General features: G+C 38.7%; 1 protein-coding gene across 1 annotated transcript; it reads left to right on the forward strand.

Annotated features, from left to right (window-relative positions):
* Positions 1–1798: 1798 nt before the first annotated feature.
* On the forward strand, positions 1799–19014 carry aars2 (alanyl-tRNA synthetase 2, mitochondrial (putative)). The gene is made up of 22 exons (XM_048182927.1): positions 1799–2079; positions 2447–2635; positions 3148–3293; positions 3374–3565; positions 5413–5557; positions 5647–5792; positions 5868–5976; positions 6540–6578; positions 7473–7587; positions 7852–7979; positions 8098–8242; positions 11227–11396; positions 11484–11597; positions 11678–11818; positions 11895–12032; positions 12543–12646; positions 13540–13648; positions 13719–13844; positions 13928–14038; positions 14154–14237; positions 14322–14435; positions 16415–19014. Exons 1-22 carry the CDS (start codon positions 1822–1824, stop codon positions 16595–16597), a joined length of 3006 nt encoding a protein of 1001 aa, XP_048038884.1. The 5' UTR covers positions 1799–1821; the 3' UTR covers positions 16598–19014.
* The last annotated feature ends 8036 nt before the right edge of the window (positions 19015–27050 follow it).

Raw genomic sequence — 27050 nt, forward strand, 5'->3', positions numbered from 1 at the left:
AAAAAAAAAAAAAATAATAATAATCCTTAGAAGAACAAGAGGGCCCTGCGCGAATTTTCGCTTGGGCCCTAATAATAATCCTTAGAAAAACAAGAGGGCCCTGCGCGAATTTTCGCTTGGGCCCTAATAATCCTTAGAAAAACAAGAGGGCCCTGCGCGCTTAATTCGCTTGGGCCCTAAAAAATGGAGTGATATCTTGTTTTTATGTTCGTGTTTAAAAAAAGAAAAAGAAAAAAAGTCACACTTGGGGTCTTTTGGGTCTCCAAAGACCCCAGGCAACAAAATGTAATTTTGTAAAAAAGTAATTGTTTTTTTAAAAAACAAATGCAATTTTACTGTTTATTAATGTTTTTACTTCATATTTGTGCAGTTTTTGGAGGACTTATCATATCTTTTAAATTTATATAAATAACAAAAATATTTTGTTGAATAGGTTTTTATACAAAAACAGGTTATGTAAAATTCACTTTATAAAAGGCCCACATTTCTAACTTTGATTCATGGGGATAACATGGATAATTAAAAAAAAAAAAAAAAAAAAAATCACTTTTACCAGTAGATGGCTGCAGAGCTCCACTATTTGCCATGTGACTAACTGAAAGACCTCTTTTTTTTTTTTTCACAAGTATTTTTCAGTTGGATTCATATCTACATTTTATGAAATCATAATTATGACAAATTACTTTTTGTCAAAGTTTAGCTTTTTTTTTTTTGTGCTGAAAATAAATTTTTCAATAATGTTGATTTTGAGGATGAATTTTGCCCATTTTCTAAGTGGGGTCTCATCATAATGTAACAATATTGAAAAACTGATTTTTTTTTTTTTTTCATTACAAAAAATGCTAAACAAAAATGAACTTTTATTGTTATAATAGTGATTTCATAATATTTAGATATGAATACAACGGGGAAAAAAAACTTGTGAAAAGATGTCTTCCAGTTAGTCGAATAGCAAATATTGCAAATGCTGCAGCCATTTACTGGTAAAAGTGTTTTTTTTTTTTTTACTTTTAAAACTGCATTTTCCAAAAATGGGCAAAAATCTTACACTAATCCATGTCAAATTATCCATGTTATCCACATGAATGAAAGTTAGAAATGTGGGTCTTTTATAAAGTGAATTTGACATAAACTGTTTTTGTTTTTAAAAACCTACTTAACAATTTTTTTTTTTATTTATAGAAATTTAAAAAATATAAAAAAAACTGCACAAATGTGGAGTAAAAACATTAATAAACAGAGTAAAATTACATTTGTTTTTTTTTTTTTATTTTGTTACAAAATTACATTTTGTTGCCTGGGGTCTCTGGAGACCCCAAAGAGTGTAGGCTACACCCCAAACGAACACCGCACAAGGGTTAAAAATAAAAGAGTAATTTATACTTTGACTACTGTTTAAAAGTTTTGGGTCAGTAAGATTGATTTATTCAGCAATTTCTATTTCAAATAAATGCTGTTCTTTTGAAATTTGTATTCATCTCAGAATCCTGAGGGGGGAAAAAAAATCATATGGTTACCACAAGATATTAAGCAACCTGTTTGGTTGTTGGAGTGGTTCATTTACATTACATTAGTAACAAGTGCTTAATGTACTTATTAATACATTATAGAAATTCTATGTGAATATACATTTTTATAGATTTTAAGATATTTTAGATTAATATATGTATGATGTATAATACTTACACATTATATAACAATATTTATTTACATAATATTCATATATAAATTAAATCTAAATATATTTGGAATATATTGCTTCGTTTCATTTCATTCTCGTTGCTGATTGGACGCTGCTGTTTGACGCTGTGACTCGGCAAGATGGCTGCGCGCATAGTGCTGCAGAAGCAGCTCCACTGTGCACTTTTAAATGCAAAATTAAGCACTTTATTGACGGGAATAAGAAGCTGCTCGGCCCTGTCCTACTCAAGATCTCATGAAGAATTCACATCTAAGAGAGTACGGCGGAAGTTTATCGACTTTTTTAAGGAAGGTTATGAACACCGAGTGGTGCCGTCCTCCTCCGTGCGTCCGAGAGGAGACCCGAGTCTTCTGTTCGTCAATGCAGGAATGAACCAGGTAAACAATAATGACACATGCAAGATATTAAATATATAACAACGAACAGCCATGTCAAATTGCAATGGTACTGCTATGTTTTGGACACGTACCATGGTAATACTGTAAGGGAAATGTAGGATTTACACTTCAAAAGAGTATAATCAACTACAAAAAAAGCAAACAATAGATGAATAACTTTAAAGTTGAAGTTATACATTCTTATTTTTTATTATAGCATATATATAATGTTTAGCTCTTTAGCTAGAGTAATAGCTTTTATTACAGTAACCCCCATTATTATTTTTTTAAGTGTTTTTTTGGGGGGCCACTGTCCTCTGTCATGATAATTTTGATGTTAGAATGTCATGTCTGTGTGGTCTCATAGTTTAAGCCAATTCTTCTGGGCTGTGCGGACCCCCGCAGTGAGATGGCATCATACAGGCGGGTGGTAAACAGTCAGAAGTGTGTCCGTGCCGGAGGCAAACACAATGACCTGGAGGATGTGGGGAAGGACATGTACCATCACACCTTCTTTGAGATGCTGGGGAACTGGTCGTTTGGTGATTACTTCAAGGTTTGGTCGATAATTTCAGTCTTTTAATGAGGCTTTTTTTTCTTCATTGTGACATCAGGACACTCTACGACCCTAAAAAAATTATAAATATGAGAGAGAGGGATAACTTAGTGTTTCCTTGCAAAAGTATTGCATTCCTCAGAGAAACTTGGTGTTCTCTTGCAAAAATTTGTTTTCTCGCAAAAGTATTGTGTTCCCTAGAGAAACTTGGTAAAAACATTTGCGTTCTCTTGCAAAAGTATTGAGGTCCCCTTTGTTTTTTTGTTTTTTTTGCAAAAGTAATGCATTTCCAGAGAAAAACAAAAGCACTAACATAGTTTTCCCCCCACCTCATATTTTTTTCACCACAAAAGTTTTGCAAGCAAATGCAATGTTTCTGAGGGAAACGCAAATGTTTGTAGAGTGACTGCAAAAGCATAGAAATATAATTTTTCCTCTCACCTTATTTGTCAAAAAAGGGGCTCTGGAGCATCTGAATGTATTTTTGAATAAATTTATGATTCACAATCCAGGTGGAAGCCTGTGCAATGGCCTGGCGTCTTTTAACGGAAGAGTACGGCATTCCTGCGGAGCGCTTGTACGTCTCGTACTTCTCTGGAAATGTGGCAAATGGTCTCCCTGCCGATGAGGAAACGCGGCAAATCTGGCTCAGCATAGGGTACGTTCAAAGCAGTGCAAAGCAAAATTTATTCGTTTTCTGTTGGAGATTCACTGGATTGTTGTGACATTCCCATGCAGAGTGCGGCCAGATCACCTGTTGCCGTTTGGAATGAAGGATAATTTCTGGGAAATGGGGGAGACGGGTCCGTGTGGCCCCTGCACGGAGATTCACTATGATCATGTTGGGAATCGGAACGCCGCCTCGCTGGTCAATGCAGACAGTCCGGATGTGGTGGAAATCTGGAATCTAGTTTTTATGCAGTATAACAGGTTAGAGAAGTTACTTCTAGTGTTATTTTTCATTATTTTATATATATTATTGTAGTCTTTCTTAAAGGGAAAGTCCATCCAGAAATGAAATTCTGTCATTAATTACTCACCCTCATGTTGTTCCACACCCGTAAGACTTTCGTTCATCTTCTTTTTTTTTCTTCTTTTTTTTTCATTTCATCAAAAATATCTTAATTTGTGTTTTGAAGATGAACAAAAGTCTTACGGTTTTGGAACGACATGAAGGTGAGTAATTAATGACAGAATTTTCATTTTTGTGTGAGCTATCCCTTTAATATTTTGAATTAGCTTTTACTTTTATATTTTCACTTTTCTTTTTCATTTTTTTGTAATTTAATGAAATATTATTTTCAGATTTATTGTTTTTTTTTTTAAATTTATTTAATTTATTTATTTATTTAAATGTGCAGTAGAAGCTTGTTCTGTGGGGATGGAATTGTTCACTCTGTAGATATTACCAAAATGATAATAAAAATACTTTAAAAATACAATTTTTTATTTTATTTTTTAATTTGTTTTATTTTATTTTAATTCAAGTTTTAGTTTTTATTTATTTTCCAGTTAGTAATTTTAGTGCTTCAGCTTAAACTTATTTCAGTTAGTTAAAGGTGCACTATGTAATATTTTCTGCCGCTAGAGGTCGCTAGAGGCCTATTCAAAACAAAGGCATAGCTTGACAATGCCAAGTTTAAGCGCGGAATCTTGGCATATGTGGTCTTCATCTGAACGGTCAGTGGAAAAGAATAGGGATAGGACTCGGGAAGAAATTATGTTCATGGATGCGATTATTAACGTTACTGTAGTATGAAGCAGAACAGGACCAAGTGTTGTGGGAGCTGAACGAGGCCGCTGGAGCGATTGCGCAACACATGCCTCACGAGCAGCCGAACTTTTATTATGACACAGTCGCCGGTGCTGCTTCCACTTTTCCGGTCATGAGTATGAGGTAACGCAGCTCTGTTTATCATATTAGATACATTTGAGTGTGTTGAAAAAGATGTTATAACGTTACTCTGCGTTCGCTCGGCGGCTGCTGCGAAAAACTTGTTTACTGCAGTAAGCTAGATCGATTTTAGAATATATTAAAAGCTGGATGGCTTGTGTTGATAAATGGCATGCAATTAATTTGAAAACATTTTGTATGATGGAGAAAATTCTGTATTACTGTTACTAAAAATAAAGCTGCATCTGATTATGCTATGTTAGCTACTTCACAAAATAGTATATTTCTCTGAGGCATGGTAAAGCATGGTACTCGCAAAAAATCAAGAAAATTAGATTTAAACAATAAGACTAAACGTGTTGAGCTATATAACAATAATTAGTTTTCTGTCTATAAATATATCAAAACAGTTGTCCCCTTGTCTATTAAAACATGTAATATATTAAAGCGTCTTTGGTGTTTCCATGGTTTCTACAAAATAAAACCGGAAACCGAGGATATGACGGGCATGACGCAAATGACAGGCGACTCTTCACACGTCCCGGAGCCTTGGTTAAAATTGCAATTTTCTCACGATTTACAAATAGTTGCAAACATTTGGGATATTGTAAGTATTCAAGTGAACTAAATATATAACACTGGCCTAGTGGTTTTTGGATATTTTACTGCAAAATTCTTACATATTGCACCTTTAACAAGGCAATATTTCCATAATGGATTTTTTTTCCAGTTTATTTCAGCTCTATTTCAATTAACAAAAATGTTTTAAATAGTTTTAGTTAACCGTAATAACCTTCCTGGTGCCTGCATGTGTTTGTGGAATAATACAGTAACACACACTATGAGGATTTGAATATGTCCGTGGACTCTCTTTGTGTTACAGGGAGGGCAGTGGTAGCCTGCGAGCTCTGCCCCAGTGCAGCGTGGATACTGGGATGGGTTTAGAGCGACTGGTGACCGTACTTCAGGGAAAACGCTCCAACTATGACACAGATCTTTTCACACCTCTGTTGTCCGCCATCCACCAGGTCTCTAACCTTCATTCAACCTTTTAAAAGAATAATATTCCAGGTTCAATACAAATGAATCCCCATTTTCTCTGTTGTTTGTTCTGCAGTGCTCTAAGGCTCCTGCATATCAGGGCAGGGCTGGAGAGGCCGATGCGGGTCAGGTAGACATGGCCTATCGGGTCGTGGCGGACCACATTCGGACAATCTGTGTGTGTATCGCTGACGGCGTTTATCCAGGCATGACAGGCGCTGAGTGAGTTTGACTTCATCAAAGTATGTGTAGTAATTTAAAACATAAAATTCCTGAAATATGGCTTCTTTCTTATAGACTGGTGTTAAGACGTATCTTGAGACGTGCTGTAAGGTTTTCTACAGAAGTGCTGCAGGCCCCCGAGGGTGCGCTGGCAAGCCTGGTGCCTACTGTCGCTCATATACTGGTGAGATGTCCATCAGTTTATTACTGTAATCACTGCATTGAGTCTTAAAGGGATAGTTCACCCAAAAATGAACATTTGAAGTTGACTTTGTTTCTTCAGTAGAACACAAATTATGATTTTTAACTCCAACCGTTGCGGTCTGTCAGTCGTATAATGCATGTCAATGGCAACACAATCTATAAGAGTCAAAAAACATGCACAGACAAATCCAAATTAAACCCTGCGGCTCGTGACGACACATTGATGTCCTAAGACACGAAACGATCGGTTTGTGCGAGAAACTGAACAGTAGTTATATCATTTTTTTTACCTCTAATACACCACTACGTCCAACTGCCTTGAGCATCCAGTGTGTGAGGTCTGAATGCACTCTGACGCCAGAAGTGATCTCTTGCACTCATTGAAGTATAAGCGTGAGAGATCACTTCTGGCATCAGAACGCGTTTTCAGACCTCACACACCGGATGCTCAAGGCAGTTGGACACAGTGGTGTATTAGAGGTAAAAAATGATATAAATACTGATAATGATATAAATTATATAAATACTTTTCCCTTTTCTCAGGGTGATGCCTATCCTGAGCTGAAAACAGAGTCTCAGAGGGTAAGCATGTTACAAAACACCTTAGTATTACATTTATTACAAAAAGATACATTACTTTGATACTTTTTATTATTATTTAGCAAAGATGAAATAAATTGTTCAAAAGTGACAGTAAAGACTTTTTACATTGTTACGAATTATTTTTTTAATAAAAGCTGTTCTTTTGAACTTTCTATCCATCAAAAATCCAGAAAAATGTATCATAGTTTCCACAAAAATGTTAAGCAGCACAAAACTGATTTCAACATTAATATAAATAAGAAATGTTTCCAAATCAGCATATTAGAATGATTTCTGAAGGATCATGTGACACTGAAGACTGGAGTAATGATGCTGAAAATCCAGCTTTAACATCACAGGAATTATTTACATTTTAAAATACATTAAAATAGAAAAGTTTTTGAATAGTAATAATATTTCACAATATTGCTGTTTTTGCTGTATTTTTGATCAAATAAATTCAGCCTTGCAGCCTCTTTGAAAAACATTTAAAAAAATGTACCGACCCTAAACTTTTGAACGGTAGTAGTGTACTACCATTTTCAAAAAAAATAAAAAAAAGCAATTAAAGTGAATCTTTAAAAACACTAATAATTTAATAACACTGTTAAATGTAATATTTAGCACATCTCAGAATGAAGCTTAAAATTACATGCATTTCAGACAGTATATTTAATGTTGGAATTTTAACATCAGCCATTTTCAGTTATTGGCCATAATATGAAAATAGTTCACAGTTTATCTGCATTAGCTTAAATTTTAAAATTGAATATTGAAAATTGGGGATTATGGTATATATCAGTGTACCGTGACATTTTTTTTCAAAACCTGCCATGAACAAAGTCCAGGAACTCAATTATAAATTTGTAAAACATTTGCGTTCTTCCTCTGTAGATCATGGATCTCATTAATCAAAATGAAGCCCAGTTTCTGTCCTCGCTGAAGCAGGGCAGGAGGGTGATTGACAGGACTCTCAGCAATATGGATGAAGACTCAGCTGTTTTTCCAGGTAAAACCCAAAAAGCGGTGCAATTCACTTTTCTTTATTCTATATGTTAAGTGCATTTCATTGACATTTTTATCCCAAGAAACTTGTTTGGGGCATAATGATAATTGGAATGTCTCTTGTAGGATTCAAACCAGCAACCTTTCAATGACCAGCCCTGATCTTTAACTACCACACCACAATGAATAGCACCTGCATGAATATTTCTTTCTGTGTGTTTGATTTGTTCTACCCTCTTGTGTCCATTGTGTTGTATCTATTAATCAGCCTCGGTTGCCTGGTCGCTACATCGCAACCTAGGCTTCCCTCTCGATCTCATTGACCTGATGCTGGAGGAGAGGGGCAAGAGGGTTGATAAAAAAGAAATAGAGGTGCTTGAAGATGAATATGAGAAGGTACTGGTATTAGCATGTGGTTTTTCTTAATCCAGCATTTGATTTGCTCATTATTAATAAGATCTCTGCTATTGTGGGTATATGGACTAACTTTTTTTTGTTGTTGTTGTTTTCTCAGTTGAGGTTTCAGTTGGAGGAGGATGATGGAGATAGGGTGGACCAGCTGGATCTTCATAGTCTGGCGGAGCTACAAAGCCGAGGAGTTCCTCACACAGATGACTTGCTGAAATACTGTTACAGTCTGGGGTCTGATGGACAGTATGGTACAGTATAGTGAAAAGATCATTTGTGCACGAGTTTGTGAAGCAGTTTAATTGTTGAAACTGTGTCCTGACCAGACGTGACAATAAAAGTTTATATCATGAAGTAAGCAACACATTAAAGAACACTCAGAACACCAAAATTGTCCAGAATACCTTAGCTACTGCATAGCAGCTAATAAACACTCAGAACACTTTAACCACATAGCAACATTCTAAAGAACACCTCAATAACAACACACTAAAACAACAGTTAAAAGACCTCAGTAACAACATAGAAACATTCTAAAAACACTCATAACACCTCAGTAACTGTATAGCAACATGAGCAACTCTCAGAACACCTTAGTAACCGCACAGCAACACACTAAAAATACGGTACCTCACATTCTAAAGAACACTCGGAATACTAAAAAAAACACTCTGATGACTTGGCAACTGAATATTTACATTCTAAAAACACTCAGAACATCTCAGCAACCACATAGCAACATGCTAAAAACGAACTCAGAATACCTTGGTAACCGCATAGCAACAATTTAACAATTGTTGCTATGCGGTTACCGATAAATGACAATTCTGTCATTTATTACTCACTCTTGTGTCGTTCCACATCCGTAAGACCTTTGTTCATCTTCAGAACATAAATTAAGATCTTTTTGATGAAGTCTGAGAGATTACTGTCCCTCCATAGAGATCCAACGCAACTATTACAGTGCACAGCATAAATGAGTACATCCCCTCTGAACAAATACAAAAGATGTATTTTCTTTATGATCACTAATACAATTTATGGAAAGATGGCAAAATTAAAATGTATTAAACATATACATAATAAAAACTGAGAAATATATGTCATTAATAGCCATAAAATAAGTAAATTAGCCAATTTTGTTTAACTTAAGGATTGCAGAAATGAGTACACCCTAGATTTAATTCAACAAATGTATAATATTCTAGTACTTAGTATGCCCTCCATAATTTTGAATATACTGCTCTGACCCTTTTTGGCACGGAGTGTACAAGTTCATGACAAATTATCACATCTGTCCTGTTTAACTCCTGGATGATGAGCTCCTTAAATGTCCTGATCTTTAATGGGGAGTGTTGCTCAACTCGTCTCTACAGAATCCCCCATAGGCGCACAAGAGTGTTAAGATTGAGTGCAATACGTGTCCACAGAAGGTTTTTCACCTTGGGAGAATGCATATCCTCATTGCCATGTTGAAAAAATGCCCAGCAATGCAGGGAATGAGGAAAGGGTAACAACTTCTGTTTCAAGTTTGTGTATTAAATTACACAGTGGTGTGGGAATTCATGACAGCATTGATAAAGTACAACTCCCTCACACCTTCAGCACTCATAAGAGCTTTACTACCACTGAACTTTACTGTGGGAACCAGGCACTTCTCACTGTACTCCTCCTCTAGCAACACCATAACATTTTGGATGCCGTTAGATCCAAAATTATTGATTTGGTCTCATGAGACCAGAGTATTGATTCCCACAATCTATATTTTGTAAATATGGGCTTTGGAAATGGCTAACTGACTGCTTTGGCTACATTAGGTAGTTCCAGTGAGAACAACAACCATGCATGTCATTTCTGCAGGCTGCATCTTACTCTGTGAGGTAAACAGTCACTCTTTTCATAGATTTTATGATAATTTTGACATCCTTCTTTGGTAATTGATTAAGCAGACTTGCTGGAACATTATATCTCTAAAAAACCCTAACATGTCTTCTAAGTAATTGAGTAATTGTTGACTTTCAGAAGTTTCAGAGGGGCTGTACTCATTTATGCTGTGCACTGTACTCCAAAGTCCAGAAATGTAGTTGAGACATCATTAAGTACTCTATCTGACTCCAGTGTTTAACCTCAATTTTATGAAGCGACGGAAGTGCTTGGTTTGTGCAAAAAAAAAATAATAATAATTTTTTACACAGTGTGTGTACGCAACAATGTCAACTCTCACGTGAACACAACACACGTGCATCGTGATTCTCTCATGAACACTTGCGCATAACTCACGATTCTGAACACAACACACATGCATTGTGGAGCTCTCATGAACGTTCGATCAATATTTTTGTAAGTAAAGTGGTAAATTATGTTTTTTTTTTTTTACACAAACAGAGCACTTGCGTCACTTCATACAATTGAGGCTAAATCACTGGAGTCACATGGAGTACATCAATGATGTCATTCCAATTATTCTGGACCTTGGAGTGGTAGTTCCGTTGGATCTCTGTGGAGGGACAGAAAGCTCTCAGACTTAATTAAAAAGATCTTAATTTGTGTTCCGAAAATGAATGAAGGTCTTAGGATGTGGAACGACATGAGGGTGAGTAATAACTGACAGAATTTTCATTTTTGAATGAACTATCCCTTAAACCACATACTGTATCAACATTCTAAAGGACACTCAGAACACCAAAAACACTCAAACACCTTAGCAACTGCATAGCAATATGTTAAACAACACCCAGAACACCTTAATAACCAGACAGCAACACACTAAAACAACAGTTCAAAGACTTCAGTAACCGCATAGTAACATTCTAAAAACACTCAAAACACCTGAGTAACCACACAGTAACATTCTAAAGAACACCAAAACACCTTAGCAACTGCATAGCAACATGTTAAACAACACTCAATAACCAAACAGCAACACACTAAAGCAAGTTAAAAGATCTTAGTAAAACAAGTTAAAAGACCTTAGTAAACGCATAGTAACAAGCTAAAAACACTCAGAACACCTTCGTAACCGCACAGCAACACACTAAAAACCCACATTCTAAAGAACACTCAAAACACCAAATACCACTCTGAACACTCATGACATCTCATTTCAGTTGATTTGGACAAAAACTCTAGTTTATATGGAAGAAATAGGATTTATTGCTTGTCGCTTTATTGCATCACACCAGGTTGGGACACGGTACAAGACAGAACAAGGATACTGACTCTTTTCCTCTCTCAGTTTTTGAGCCTTGCAGAGCATCAGTCCTGGCACTCTACCGTGAGGGGTCATTGGTTTCAGAGGTGCATGAAGGTCAGCGCTGTGGTGTGATTCTGGACCGGACCTGCTTTTATGCAGAGCAGGGCGGACAGGCGCACGACCAGGGTTACTTCACCAAGCATGGATTACAGGTTATTGATCATGTCCCATCTCATCTTATTTTTATGTATTTGATAAGCATAAAAGAGTAAGTCACCATTTGTGGTTATGTTTTTCAGGATGTGCTGTTCCCTGTGAATTGTGTCCGTCTGGCTGGAGGTTACGTGGTACATCAAGTCATGGCAGCAGAGGCTTTGAGAACTGGAGACCAAGTGCATCTTCATGTGGATGAGGTGGGTGTAGTAGGAGTAAAAGTAGCATAGTAACACATCATGAAGATACCTTTTGGTAAGTGTTGCTTTTCCAAATGTAGGCTCGGCGTCTGGGCTGCATGGTCAAGCACACTGCCACACATGTCCTAAACTTCGCCCTGCGAGAGCTGCTAGGTCCCTCTGTTAGCCAGCGAGGGTCTCACTGCACTGCCAGTCGCCTCCGCTTTGACTTCAGTGTGAAGGTACGATGACTGTGTGGCTGCTTCAGTGATTTAATCATTTCCAAAATGGCTAATACGTGTATGTGCTTGTGTAAAGGGCTCCCTGAGTGTATCTGAGCTACAGCAAGTTGAGGGGTTGGTCCAGAACATCATCCGTCAAAATGCAGAGGTGCACATAGAGGAGGTCCCTCTGTCCAGAGCTAAACAGATTCCAGGTCTGAGAACTGTAGATGAGGTAAATAAGGATGGCTTGATACCACTTTTTTATTTCTGAACCAGAACCTTGAGTAAAAGTGTTAGTTCACCCAAAAATGTAAATTCTGTCATTAATTACTCACCCTCATGTCGTTCCACACCCGTAAGACCTTCGTTCATCTTCAGAACACAAATTAAGATATTTTTAATGAAATCCGAGATGTATATGACCCGTTCATAGACATCCAATTTAACTGATATTTTTAAGGTCCAGAAAGATACTAAAGACATTGTTAAAACAGTCGATGTGAAACTCCTAGTGATCCTGAAGATCTTGATTAGCTGGTTCAGGTGTGTTCAAGCAGGATTGGAGATAAACGCCGCAGCATAGTGGCCTTCTAGGAGCAGGATTGTACAACCCAGATGTAGGTTGAAATGACTGACTTTACACCCTAGAACTTCCAATTCTTTGGGGGTAATGGGGCCAGAACACACCTTGTTGGTGGAAATAGGGGTATATGTAAGGTGTTGACCATGTTGTTTGTTTCAGGTGTATCCAGATCCAGTGCGAGTGGTATCTGTGGCTATACCTATTTCGGATCTGCTTACCTCAAACACCGGCGGGCAATCTTCAGTGGAGCTTTGCTGTGGCACGTAAGGTTCTTCTGAAACTGCTGGAACTCTTTGGACCAGGGGTAGCTAACCCTGCTCCTGGAGGGCTGCTACTTCCTGCAGACTTTAATTCCAGTTTTGCATCTGCATGTAATTTTCAAATAATCCCAAACACCTTAATTGGCTAGTACAGATGTGTTTGTTAGGGTTGGTGCTAAACTCTGCAGGATAGCCCTCCAGGAGCTGGGTTGGTTATCTTTGCTTTGGGCGAACCGCTAATTATACATCTGACCATTTTCCAAGATGCAGCCAAGGTAGGGGTGTGCGATATGACAGTATTAGATCGTGAATGATTCAAATGTCTCCACAATCTGCCAGTAGAGAGAGATCTTGCATATCTTGCTACACTGCACATTCTATTAGTTGCAGTTGCAGATTTTTGATCATCAACTCTATTGCGATTACTCTCAAAGTAACTTTGCCGTTCTTTGACGAAAAAGAACGCAGCCGGTCACAGAAAGCTCAGAAAGCTGCCGGTCACACAGCGCATACTTTTGTGTCTTATTGTGCTGCCAAAAACACACAAGGCCCACATAAACACAATCAGTTATGTGTTAAGTGAATGTAAACAGCTGGGAAAGAAATCGCATTTAGATCAGTAAATTGTATCTGTGCATTAGGTCTTAAAGTGACAGCAGCCTAATATACCTTATTCTTTTCGTTATATACCTTATTTTTTCTTACCTTGTAGGGTTATATGTTTTACATAGGGAAATTAGTTTGACAGTATTGCTAAGTAACTTGCAAAATAGTCTTAAATGCCGACATAAAAAAAAGAATCATGATAAAAACTGAAAAAAAATTGTGATATATGATATTTTGCCATATCGCCTACCTCTAAGCCAAGCTCATCAATATGTTGTTGCTTTTTTCAGGCATTTATTAAGGACGGGAGCAATTGGAGACTTTGTCATTGTTTCTGAACGACAGATGGTGAAAGGCATTAGCCGTATCATTGCTGTTACTGGAGATGAAGCCAAAAAGGTTTGAAAATTGAAATCTACTATTGGGTAGCAGTTCAGTTTCTGTAATGCTAACTGTTCCTGTGACCCAGGCTCGTGAGTCAGGCCAAGCCATGCAGGAGGAGTTGGAGTCTTTGGCGGTACGGGTAGGAGTTCCAAGTGTCCCGTCTATTTCAGCAGCTCAGAGGCTCTCCAAAGAGATTGGCCTCCTTATGAATGTATGTAGTTCTCGATAACTTCATTGGCAAGTCAGCTCATGATGTATGTTTCACTTGTCTATATCATGTGTGATGTGTTTTAGGTGGTTGATAACACCCCTATCCCACAGTGGCAGAGAAGAGGGTTGCAGACTCGCCTGAAAGCGATGCAGAAGAGTAGCAACACCGCCATCAGAAAATTGGAGATCAATGAGGTAGACATGTCTAAAAGTTGTCTTAGTTCACTAGGTAGTAATGTATGTCACATCTGCTCTCTGAGGCATTTGTTGATATGTTATCTGTTATGGTTTATTGTTTCTTCTGCTTCAGGCTAACTTGCAAGCCAAAGAGCTGCTGAACAAACACTCCAATAAAACTGTGCTGGTGGACTTGATCCAGACGGACTCGATATCGGTAATTAGTATAATTTTGTGATGATCTTTGATGATTATATTTGTATTAAATGTATACAATTGGTATACATGTGATCATGTTTAGGTGCTGATGAAGACTGTGCTCAAGCTGAGCAAGAGCACTCCAGATTCCCTGGTCATGTTGTTTTCTCACCTGCAGCTGTCAGGGAAGCTGATTTTTGCCTGTCAAGTACCCAAGGTACAGCACACACAAAATCACACATATAATATAATCACACTAGGGCTGGGCAATATATCGCATGCGATTGTCACGCGCATTTCGTCAGTAAAGCCGGTTCCCTGATTACCGCTAAATCGCCATCACCTGCTTTCAAATGGAGCGGCATTTAATAGACAGAGCCGTAGTTCACAGACAAGCCACGCAATATCGCGTTCATATCGCAGATGAATCGCCTTCGATAATGAACGCGATATTGCGTGACTTGTCTGTGAACTACGGCTCTGTCTATTAAATGCCGCTCCATTTGAAAGCAGGTGATGGCGATTTAGCGGTAATCAGGGAACCGGCTTTACTGACGAAATGCGCGTGACAATCGCATGCGATATATCGCCCAGCCCTAAATCACACTATAATATACAGTGCACAGCATAAATGAGTACACCCTCGCTGAACAAATACAAAAGATGTATTTTCTTTATGATCACTAAAACAATTCATGGAAAGATGGCAAAATTAAAATGTATTAAACATATACATAATAAAAACCGAGAAATATATGACATTAATTGCCATAAAATAATTAAATTAGTCAATTTTGTTTAACTTAAGGATTGCAGAAATGAGTACACCCTAGATTTAATTCAACAAATGTATAATATTCTAGCACTTAGTATGCCCTCCATAATTTTGAATATACTGCTCTGACCCTTCTTGGCACGGAGTGTACAAGTTCATGACAAATTATCACATCTGTCCTGTTTAACTCCTGGATGATGAGCTCCTTAAATGCCCTGATCTTTAATGGGGAGTGTTGCTCAACTCGTCTCTACAGAATCCCCCACAGAAGGTTTTTCACCTTGGGAGAATGCATATCCTCATTGTCATGTTGAAAAAATGCCCAACAATGCAGGGAATGAGGAAAGGGTTACATCTTCTGTTTCAAGTTTGTGTATTAAATTACACAGTGGTGTGGGAATTCATGACAGCATTGATGAAGCACAACTCCCTCACACCTTCAGCACTCATACATCCCTATATAAGAGCTTTACTACCACTGTACTTTACTGTGGGAACCAGGCACTTCTCACTGTACTCCTCCTCTAGCAACACCATAACATTTTGGATGCTGTTAGATCCAAAATGATTGATTTGGTCTCATGAGACCAGAGTATTGATTCCCAGAATCTATATTTTGTAAATATGGGCTTTGGAAATGCTAACTGACTTTATTGCTTTGGCTACAGTAGGTGGTTCCAGTGAGAATAATAACCATGCATGTCATTTCTGCAGGCTGCATCTTACTCTGTGAGATCAACAGCCACTCTTTTCATAGCTTTTGCTGGCTCTGAGACACTCGCTTGGTATTTCTCCTGCTCTTTGTCTAGCAAAAAAATCCCTCATCACTAAATGAAAGCTTAAAAGGAAGGCCTGATTATTTCAGGGGCCTTGTCACAAGTCCATTGTTTTTGAATTTCTGTGTTACTTTTGCTATATTTTCACACTTAAAACAATGATTTGGTAATCCTCTTGTACCAATGTCCTCTTTAGTACTAAGAAATAAGAAATCTCCTGACAGTTCTCTCCCATGTGCTTCCATTGTTGTCAGCATTAAGTCTGAGAATGATTGAGTGGGCTATATAACACTTCATTTTTAAGAAATTACTTCTCTTTAAATGTTTTGGTACATCATACTTACCTGTTGATCAAACATTTCCTTAAAACAAAATAAAAATGTTCTGGTGTAAGTTTATTTAGTAACTTTTAGGAGGCTGTACTCATTTTTGCTACACAACATTTAATCACCTTGATATGCTTCACTTTGACATGCTTCTTTGGTAATTGATTAGGCAGACTTGCTGGAACATTATATCTCTAAAGAACCCTAACATGTCTTCTAAGTAATTGCTGACTTTCAGAAGTTTCAAAGTTGGTGTACTCATTCATGCTGTGCACTGTAATCACACAGGTTTGAGATTGCTTTCGTACTCTCTTCTTAGGGCTCCACTGGTGGTTCAGCGATCGAATGGGCTCTTCATGTTTGCACACGCTTGGGAGGAAACGCAGATGGCTCAAACGAGGTTGCTAAAGGTGTGGGAAATCCAGCCAAAGCCACAGATGTTACAGAGATCCTGCAGTGGGCTGAAGAATTTGCTTACAACAAAATCAGAAATGCATCCTGAACAGACTAATGTTGGATAATCATTGACACATAGGACCAGCATACCACAATGGATATGCATCCTTAAAAATGAGGATATTTTATGATCCTGTTCCTTTGTTTTAAAAGGGTAGGGCATATACTATATATATTTTATTTTGATATTAAATATTAAGTTATTCCTCTGTTTTGGGTACACTTCATATAGTAGGTTTGGTTCAAGAAAATGTTTTTGAATTCAAGAAATGGCTCTGTAAAATTTGTAAATACAAAAAAAAACAAAAAATGAATACATGATTCAGACTATCTAATGTGTCTGTCAGATAAATGCAATAATCATGTGTGCATAAATCACAGTATTCAGTCAACAGAGGGAGACAAAATGCTTTAAAGACTCACACCTACAAACTGATGCCGATATACAAACTGAAATCACCTCAAATTCCTAATTGAAATTCTCCTTACACTTTATAGACATAGTCTACTCTCAGTGTTTTCCTGCTGAGTTGCAGTTCTGCGCTGCTGTTTTCATTGACTCGTGTGTGATATTTCAATTGAGTTTTAATGTGCATTGTGTGTATGACATGAAAAAATTGGGGGGTGGGGGGTAACTTTCCATTTATTATTTAGTCCACTTCAACTACTCTGATACCACAGCAGAAACTACTAGCCTAACTAATACATTATTAAAGGCAAGTGAACAGACTGTAAAAAGAACAAATGCTGTACACTAATTACAAGCATAGATAAATACAATATAAAGTTACAAATAAATTATAAGGTCTAAGTTTGTAGTATTAATTTTCATGTACAGAAATGTAATAATTAAATATAAAATGACACTTTTCACTGTATAAATTTAATATAGATTCATCTTTTTTAAAGCTGTGTTCTGTTTGATTTACATGACAGACAACATCAGGTATTTATAGGTTGCTGTCACTTTAAGAGTAAGACACCATGCACGTGCACATCCGATAGACACACCGAATTCTCACCTCGCTTAAGACATAACCGAATGTATTTACTTGCTGAGAGGGGTATTTTGACTGACATATGCGTGTGTTCATCCAAGTGCACTGAGGACGCGAAAGAGAAATCAATTTGCAGTTCGCGAGCTATCTGAAAACGCACCTCTATCTCTGTGTGTGCGCGCGAGCCTGTATGTATGTGCGTCTGTGCGCACCGATAACAGTGTGGCGTGCGATACCGAATTAAATCCTCTTTTGCCTCTTCTAGCGCTGGAATGGTTTTATATTTAATGTGTAAACTAGCAAGACAAAACATGTGCAAATGATAACATTTTACTCTATTGTGGTGAAACTTGCAGTTGTTCCGCGAATCACATGCGTGCCGAACCGTGGGACTTGGTCCGTACGGATCACGGATCAACAACGATCCGTTTAACCACTACATTCCACCATGGCAACCAATGAAATATAAGCTACCTACTGTTTTATTCCTGACATTGGCATATTCTAAAGTTTTAATGTCTTATTAGGGCCCGAGCACCGTTGGTGTGAGGACCCTGTAATTGCTCGGTCAATTCTTCTTCTCCGAAATGAATCGCATTTTTGAGGGCCTAAACATGCTCGAAAACTCGTGAAACTTTGCACACACATCCAGAAGTGGTGAAAATTTACATCTGATATGGGTTTCAGAATTAGGTGTGGCAAAATGGCTCAATAGCACTGTTACGTGCTGCGCGTGTTTCGGATGTTTGTTTGTTTTTCCCCTGCCTCTGCTTTCTGTCCTCTGCGCTGTCTTCATAGACTGTAAAAAAATGTCGCTGTCTTGCTCTCAGGTCTCCGCTGATTGGAGTAGGCGACTGTCACTCTATCAAGAGGTCGTAGCTGCAGCCAATCAAGTGCCGCCTTGGTGTTTAAAAGTCTTCCGGCGTGTGATCAGGAGTGCAGTGTGTGTATTTATGTATGTCAGGCGTTTAAGTTAGAGCCTGTCATAACTTGTCTCTTTTGTTATTCGGTGTGAATTCAACATTTGCCTTTGTACTATGTGAAATGTTGAGGGTTAAGAGTAACTTACTACCTTTTGGGGAAACAGAACAGGTAAGCAGGTCGCGCGACATACATACTGCCCGTAGAGATGTTATATACAACAGGTAAGAGGTGAGCGCCCTTTCTGTATTTCGGTTCTTTATTTAGAGTAGTTTCAGTTAAGGCGTCAGATGCGCCGAAGATTTCGGTTTTGCTTTCTGCATTTTTCTTTGGTTAGCCAGTTTAGAGGATTTTGGGGACTTAGTTTATGAGTTATTTTGTTTTATACTTTTCTTTAATTTGGCGCCACCATAGTTCTTTTCCCCATTAGTTAATTGTATCTTCCTTCCTTTATATTTCCTTCCAAACTACATTGTAAAATAGCGCACTCACATGTTGTCTAGTGGCTTCGGCTTTTTGAAATAATAAACCCATTGATCATAAATGCTTTTGGTGTCTGGTCTTTTCTGCTGCCCGCTCCGTTACAGCAATATAATATCTAAATGTTACGTTCTAACCCTAGATCTTTTTTAAAAGTTCGTAACAAGCACCACCTACAAAATTTCAATTAAGCGTATGTACAGGTATGAAATTCGATAGACATGTAACAGCACAATACCTACAAAAGTCCCTAGGTGCAAAATCTGAAAACCCAACAGAACTCTAGATCTTCAATTGCGAAGATTGCTAGATAACTTGTCATTTGTTTATTTAGCAAAAAATTTTATCCAAAGTGACTTGAAAAATGATGATTAGGCCTACAATTAGCGAAATAATGAATACAACTAGCGAAAACACATGTGAAATTAAAGATTCATATATTCAGAAATATTAGGACTAGTTGTGGCAAAAACAAATCAAGGGAGATGACAATCTTTTAACATTTCTCTTTCTCCTTCAGATGTGGTTTGACTCTGGATAATGTTTTAATGTGTCACATTCAGGGGCGGACTGGCCATCTATGTGATCTGGAGAATCACAGAACGGCCGGTACTCCAGGACGACCGGCGGGCCGGCCCACCACCCGCCATGCACGCAGTCATCACCTGTTTTTTTTCCCCCGCTAATCTGTTTCACACTCCAGTACTGTAGGTGGCAGCAATGCACCTTTAAGTTGGATGCCAGCTGCACTGGCCGTGGCAGTGCCCAAGGAAGTCGACCGGAAGTTGAAGTCGGCCGCGTGCCGCCATCTTGTAGCAGAACTTCACTTGCGTTAGCCATCCTATTGACTCCCATTCATTTTGGCGTCACTTTGACAGCAAATAACTTTACATCTGAGGCGTTTAAAGACTCAATTTGTCCATTATTTATTTCTAAAGATACACGACAATGTATAAAGGGCTCCATTACCTTCTATGTTACATTATGGCCCCGTAGAAACAGTTTTTGTAAAAATAGGCTAACGATTGCGTCATAACCACTCGACTCTCTGTCGCACAGTAGAGAAATTACCGTACAGACAGGAGGAGAAGCTCGCAGGCAATAGTATGCATTAACTTAATATGGCGTACTGGCGTTACATTTTAAAATACTATACAAAATAATTAATCAGAATAATTTCTCCTGCTCACTCACGCCAAAGAACTCCCCGCTCAAGCTCGCCGTCTCTGCAAGATTAACGATGGCAGTTTTCACGCACAGCTACTAGAAGATTTACATCTGTCAGACAGGTTGCTGACGTCATCAAGCTTAGTTTGAGTCTGCGCGTCAGAAACGGAAGTGCTAAAAATCGCTAAAAATGGGCTTCACTTGTCTCAATTGAGTTCCAATGGGGTCGCTGTGTCCATTTCTTTTACTGTCTATGGGCCGTGGCCGCCAAGTAGGGAGAAGAAGTGGAAGAGTAGGAAGAAACCAACAGCAAAGACGTTAAGGTTAGATAGAAGCATAGAAACAAACAAACAATATGCACAACGTGGCCGCGGGTTCAGCCAGAGGGACTGCAGTGTGTTGAGACCTCCATTTCTATATGAGTATTCAAGTTAACCTAGAATAATATGTGACCCGCTCTGGCGATCACTTATGAGCATTTCGGGGTATCCCCGGAAACGTCATTATCTCTGCTCTCCAAATATGGTGTTACACGTTGTATAGAACCAATCAAAAAGCTTAGAAATGTAAACACGCTGACATAAACGCTGATTACTATCAATGGGAAGCCCCGTTTCGACTGACAGGCACGCGATTGGTCCAGCCATCCTCCTGTCAGACTAGCGCTTCAGACAGTCCTTCAGACTGAAGTTTTCGTGAGAATTTATAGTTTATGGACTGTTTTTGTGCAAAAGACTACTTCATAAAGAGTAAGAATGTCAGAGTATGGATGTGCTGCCCTAGTGGGGACTCTTATTATGAAAATATATAGCGCGAATAGACGGAAGAGAACACTGTTCACTCACCAACGGAGCGAATGACAGATCGCATTAGCTGCTGCTGACGATCGGGTTTGCTCCATTCATCAGTTCTGAGGAGGCGCATCAAAGTTGTTGTCAGCATTGGATTGGATGTGTTTTGTGTTTGTGTGCGTCCTATGGGAGTGAGTACCCACTGAGCAAATTACATCCAGAAGACGTCTTTTTCAGGTCTTGTCTCAGGTTGAAAAGACGTCCACTGAGGGGCCAGAATGAAAGTTTTTATGACGTCTTTTTTGGACGTCTTCTGAACATCCGATATAGACGAACACGCACAATCACCAAAGGAGAAAAATCACAATTTTTAAGCCACCATCGTGGAGATGAGTGTTTGTTTTAGTTGGGCTCTTGACCCTTGCCTTATTAATATTAGAATTTATTTGGGTTGTTAACTGAGTCATAACAGCCAGACAAGCAAAAAGAAATGATCAGGTGTTGGTTATGTTTTCACATAATCATTGTTTGACCTGAATCACTGAACTCATCTAGAGCCCAATCTCTGAGTTAGATTTACATTATTGATTACAGCAGCACTGTGATTCTATGGCGGAAGATCAGCTTTATCAATGCGATTCACATGATTTCAGAAAAGGTGTGTTGAACAAAAAAAAAAAGCTTCTAATTTAGGCACACACAGACATCAAGAATCATCCTGTGAATCTCAACAGTGGTGACCATCAAAAAGCATGTTGCAGTGCATTCTGGGAGCAACCAATCAAAATTCATCCATGGCTCCCATCATGCACTGCTGCATGAATAAATTATGAGCTTAATTTTTTTAGTAATTTCCTTTATTCTCATATTTTATTTTGTTCTGTTTATGTGACTTTTTAGTAGCTTGTTTTCTAATGTTCAGAGTTGATCTGTTGATCAGAATATGTTGCTTGTCACCGTTGTTGAGATTCACAGGCTGATTCTTGATGTCTGTGTGTGCCTAAGATAATTTTTTTTTTTTTTTTGCTCAGAACAACTGTTTGTGAAATCCTTCAGATTACATTGATAAAGCTGATCTTCTGCTGTAGAATCACAGTGATGCTATAATCAATAATGTAAATCTAACTCAGAGATTGGGCTCTAAATGAGTTCAGTGATTCAGGTCTAATAATGATTATATGAAACATAACCAACACCTGATCATTTCTCTTTACTTGTCTGGCTGTTATGACTCAGTTAACTGCCTAAACAAACTCTAATATTAATAAGGCAAGGGTCAAGAGCCCAACTGTAAGCAAACACTCATCTCCACGATGGTGGCTTAAAAATTGTGATTTTTCTCCTTTGGTGATTGTGCGTGTTCGTCTATATCGGATGTCCAGAAGACGTCCAAAAAAGACGTCATAAAAACTTTCATTCTGGCCCCTCAGTGGACGTCTTTTCAACCTGAGACAAGACCTGAAAAAGACGTCTTCTGGACGTAATTTGCTCAGTGGGAACTGTTAATTCTGTTGTGTTTACTGATCTATGCTCATCATCAGTGATGACGCAGTTAATGCTAGACGCAGTATAATGTTACAAGACGATGTTAACTCATCAGTGCTAGTTCTAAATCATTTAAAGCCGAGTTCAGACTGCACGATTTTCAAAGCAGTCGGGTCACTGTTCTTTTCACACTGCATGACTATCTTAGCCAGCATTCAGTCGCTGCTGTGTTCAAACTGCACGATGGATCGGCGACAGAAGGTTTCACACTGCATGATAGGAAGAATCGCCGACAACTCTGTCTGTCACGCAAACTACGTTTCACAACCAAAAACACGCGAGATGTGACAAGGAAACAACGCGATATCACGCGTGCAAGACCGGAGTTATTATTATTATTATTAAAAATGGTAGCCCGCAAGAAGCTTGCAATACGAATTGCTTGTGCGCTGATTTGCAGCGAAAACAAGAAAAAGAAAAGAAGAACATGGAGGAGGAAATGGTTGAGGAGACTGTGGATTGTGTGTTCTGCAATGAGAGTTGGAGGTAAATAAATAACTTTTCAATGTGCTGCTGTTGGATGGTCAAGCAAATGTTTGTGCTTTGGTTCTGTTTGATATAATTGTAATGTTAATGTGTACAAAGCCATGCTTGCTGATGTTGTGGTCTATAACTCCTCCCCGAACTCCCCGCTGCTCTGCATCTTACTCTCTCATTGGCTGTCGGTCATCACCGATGTAGTTTCCAGTCAGAACACTTTTCACACTGCAGGATTTTGAATCGCCGACAGGTCCAGATATTTAGCATGCCAAATATCTCACGGGTGTCGGCGACTGGTCGGCGATTCTCTCAGATCGCGTCTTTGCTCATTCACACTGCGTGATTGTCACTCACGTGAACGAGCACCGATTTGCCTGTGATTTCGGGCATTTGTCAGCGATTTCTCAAAACCTGTCGGCGAGCCAAAATCGGGGCTAAAATCGTGCAGTCTGAACTCGGCTTAAGTTGTCTCCGATGTTCACAATTATAATGTTTATAATGTTGCAGTAAGGCATATAGATAAATAATGATAGTAAACGTGTTGCAAGGTGTTATTTGAATTATATAAAGTGACAATGCAAGTCAGTACGCTGTTATATCACATGTTTATGCATTATTGCATTATTGTATGAGGGGAGCAGCCTATAGTTGTATGTGAATGAGGATAATGTAATGATGTTGCTGACAGTTGAGTGCTGCTGTGTGTTTTGCAGATAAACCACACAAACACACGTCCTTACCGTACCATCTAAGTCTACATCAGCTGATATGTATCCAACTCATTTATGAGCAACCCCACGCAAGATAACACAGGACTCTTACTGAATTTACCTCAGGTTCTCCTCCACTGGATGTGCTCAACCTGCTCACAAGTCTTATCATTCATATTAGTCCTTGCATACTTATCTGTGGCTGTCCCAAGGCTCAAACTAAGCTAAAGAGATACATGTCCTGGATGCCGCAAAGGAAGCCTCGTTGCTAAGTCTGCCGCAGCCCTTTCTATTTAAACGTCTATTTATTAATGTGCATGTAAAGGCATGACTTTCCCTTCTGATGATGATATCTGCATACCAGTGATAATAAACCAGTTCAAATTGATTCTTCACTCTGTAGTGTTCTGACCGACACACCTAGTTCACTGCAATCCAAGCTAGCACTAAAGGCCAGAACACACCAAGCCAACGCCGACGAACTAGCGGAGACGAAAGCAGACTGCGGGGTTTGCTCACGTCGGCAGCGTCTGTGTCCAAAGTTGCCCTGCCACACCAAACCGACGCTAACAGCCGACGGCCAAGCAGCACGTCAGTTCTGCGCCTGCGTGAGATGAAATGCCTTTCCGAAACAGCAGGCGGCAGTAGCTGAGCAGCCAATCAGAATCATCAGATGGCCCGACGGCCCGACGAGCTCCAACGGCGATTCAACATTTCAAATCGGCCGAAAAAAGGCCGACGAGGACCAACTTCAGCCGACGGTGCGGAACACACTGAGAAAATTTAGTCGGTCGACGAAGAAAAACTGCCCGACGGCCGACCGTCTGCTTGGTGTGTTCCAGCCTTAACAGCTTCAAATAGCCCTTTGCTATAGTTTTGATTTCGGTAATTACATCTAGAAAGGTAAAAGCATTGATGGCATCTATAAAAGAGGTATCTGAAAGTGAAACTAAATATGGCGGCATTTTAATGCCATTAATGACCGAGCGCACAATTGATGCTTGCGCGCGCAGTAAATCACTTCCGCGAGAGGATAACAGATCTGCACGCGAGGAAACGGGAGCCCGCGAGCTCATTTTAAACCCGCGCGCGCGCATGACATCTCTTCTGCGCGCAGATCAAGCCCTCGCGTGCTCGGACAAGACTCGCAGCACGCGCGTCATCATTCCCCACACTCGCGCTCAATCTTCTATTTTGCTCGCGCGAACACTTTTGATTTTTGTCAGTCGTGGGGCGGGACTTTACTTATTTCAGTGTAACCTCAAATGTCATTGGTCAATTCAGTTTTTCCAGAAGTCTGTTTTGATTGGACGCCTGTTGTAAAACGATTCATGGCTTCATCAATGGACCAGATGCAAGTGAGTTAAACTTTATTTAATAACTGATTGATTGCATTATTATTATAATATGGCCTTACTAGATACATTAACTTGATTTATTATTATTTTTATGGAGGTGTAGCTGCTGGGGAAATAAGAGAACACATTATATTTGCTGTAGTTCACTGCTACATTACCACTATACTTCCACTAAACAGTATCTGTTTACCCAGCCAAAATTATATCAGTTCTGAGAACTACAGAAATGTCAAAAGTGTCCATTAAATAGTTGTAACTATGATTCTAAATCCAGAATTGCTTCATGTGGCTTTGGATGAAAGAGAAATCACTTGTTCATATCAGCAAGAGTTGTTGTGTAAGCTTTTTGTTATCATTCTTTGTCAGTTTAATATATTATCAGGTTAATATATTTTCCATTAAATACAGTATAAAATGGTTTCAGCATTTCACTCTGTTGAAAGGTTGCAGCTAAAGTTAAGATACAGTACACAGTATGAATGATCATACCCCCGAAACCCAATTTAGAAATCTTTATATCTAAGACATATTTAGTTTTTTTGTTGTTGTTTTTTTATACTATTATGGGTAAACAGATACTGTTTAGTGGAAGTATAATGATAATGTAGCGGTGAACTACTATGTGTTCTCATTTTACCCCAGCAGCTACAGCTCCATAAAAATAATAAATCAAGTTAATATAGTATCTAATAAGGACATATAATAATAACGCAATCAATCAGTCAATAAATAAAGTTTAACTCACTTGCATAATAATAGTAAATACTATAGTGTTTTGGACCATACTATAGTAAAGTGTAGTATACTGTATACATTATATAATTTACAACACTTTGTTAATGAATGCTTCAGTATACAGTGTATTAACTATGATGAACTGATAAACTGTAATAAATACTGTATCCTACTTTAGTTTTTACTACAGTAAACCCTAGTGTATATTGTGGTAATATACCCTATAGTTGTAGAAAACTACAGTATTTGGGTAAATTAAATTTGTTTATATTACCCTCAACAACTACAGAATTACCACAGCAAATTAAAGTACTTTACTTTAGTATGGTTCAAAAACACTATAGTATTTACTATAAATTACTATAGTATTTTTTCATCTGGTCCAAGCCATGTCTAATCGTTTTACAACAGGCGTCCAATCACAACAGACTTCCGAAAAACTGAATTGACCAATGACATTTGAGGTTACACTGAAATAAGTAAAGTCCCGCCCCACGACTGACAAAAATCAAAAGTGTTCGCGCGAGCAAAATAGAAGATTGAGCGCGAGTGTAGGGAATGATGACGCGCGTGCTGCGAGTCTTGTCCGAGCACGCGAGGGCTTCATCTGCGCGCAGAAGAGATGTCATGCGCGCGCGCGGGTTTAAAATGAGCTCGCGGGCTCCCGTTTCCTCGCGTGCAGATCTGTTATCCTCTCGTGGAAGTGATTTACTGCGCGCGCAAGCATCAGTTGTGCGCTCGATCATTAATGGCATTAAAATGCCGCCATAACTAAAGTCCAGTGAGGAGGACGCACGAGAGGAGAACTGCGCGTTTAATTGGTATGTTGGAGGCATGATGCACTTTGATCGTGAAAGTGAAAGTGCCCTTTGCGGTCGCATCGCGGTGCCCCCGTGTTCCCATTTCTCCCGATGTGAGCTCCAGTCCATTACAATTTAGAGCGGTTAAGGCCCGGGATACTTCATTTCCCGCGAGCCTTTTAAAGAAACTCCTTTGGCCATGAGCGCTGAAAGACGCGTTCGGCGCATGCACACGTGCATCGCCTGTGGTCATAACAATTCACCCCCAGCCTGGTTTAATAGCATTTATATATATATATATAAATGTCTTTGGTTAAATTAAGCTGTAAAATAAATAGTTTATCCCTTTGAATGCAATGGATTTTGAAAGATATCAAAAAAAAAAAAAAAAACGGGCAAAAAACTTTAAAAGATTTTCTCAGGTTTTCAATTAGAAAAAGAGGGCAGACGACCATAATTCAAATGGGTATATCTTTAAAACCTTTGACTAGGATATCATTTCAAAGCTTATTGT

The sequence above is a fragment of the Megalobrama amblycephala genome, linkage group LG2, assembly GCF_018812025.1.
Source record: "Megalobrama amblycephala isolate DHTTF-2021 linkage group LG2, ASM1881202v1, whole genome shotgun sequence".
NCBI classification, from domain to species: domain Eukaryota; kingdom Metazoa; phylum Chordata; class Actinopteri; order Cypriniformes; family Xenocyprididae; genus Megalobrama; species Megalobrama amblycephala.

Bases quoted from the DNA above. Each gene is read 5' to 3' on its own strand.
- aars2 (XM_048182927.1), top strand. From the start codon at position 1,822: ATGGCTGCGCGCATAGTGCTGCAGAAGCAGCTCCACTGTGCACTTTTA. The intron at 5,558-5,646 runs GTCTCTAACCTT...TTTGTTCTGCAG, and splicing joins TGTTGTCCGCCATCCACCAG to TGCTCTAAGGCTCCTGCATA. The intron at 11,397-11,483 runs GTTATTGATCAT...TATGTTTTTCAG, and splicing joins TCACCAAGCATGGATTACAG to GATGTGCTGTTCCCTGTGAA.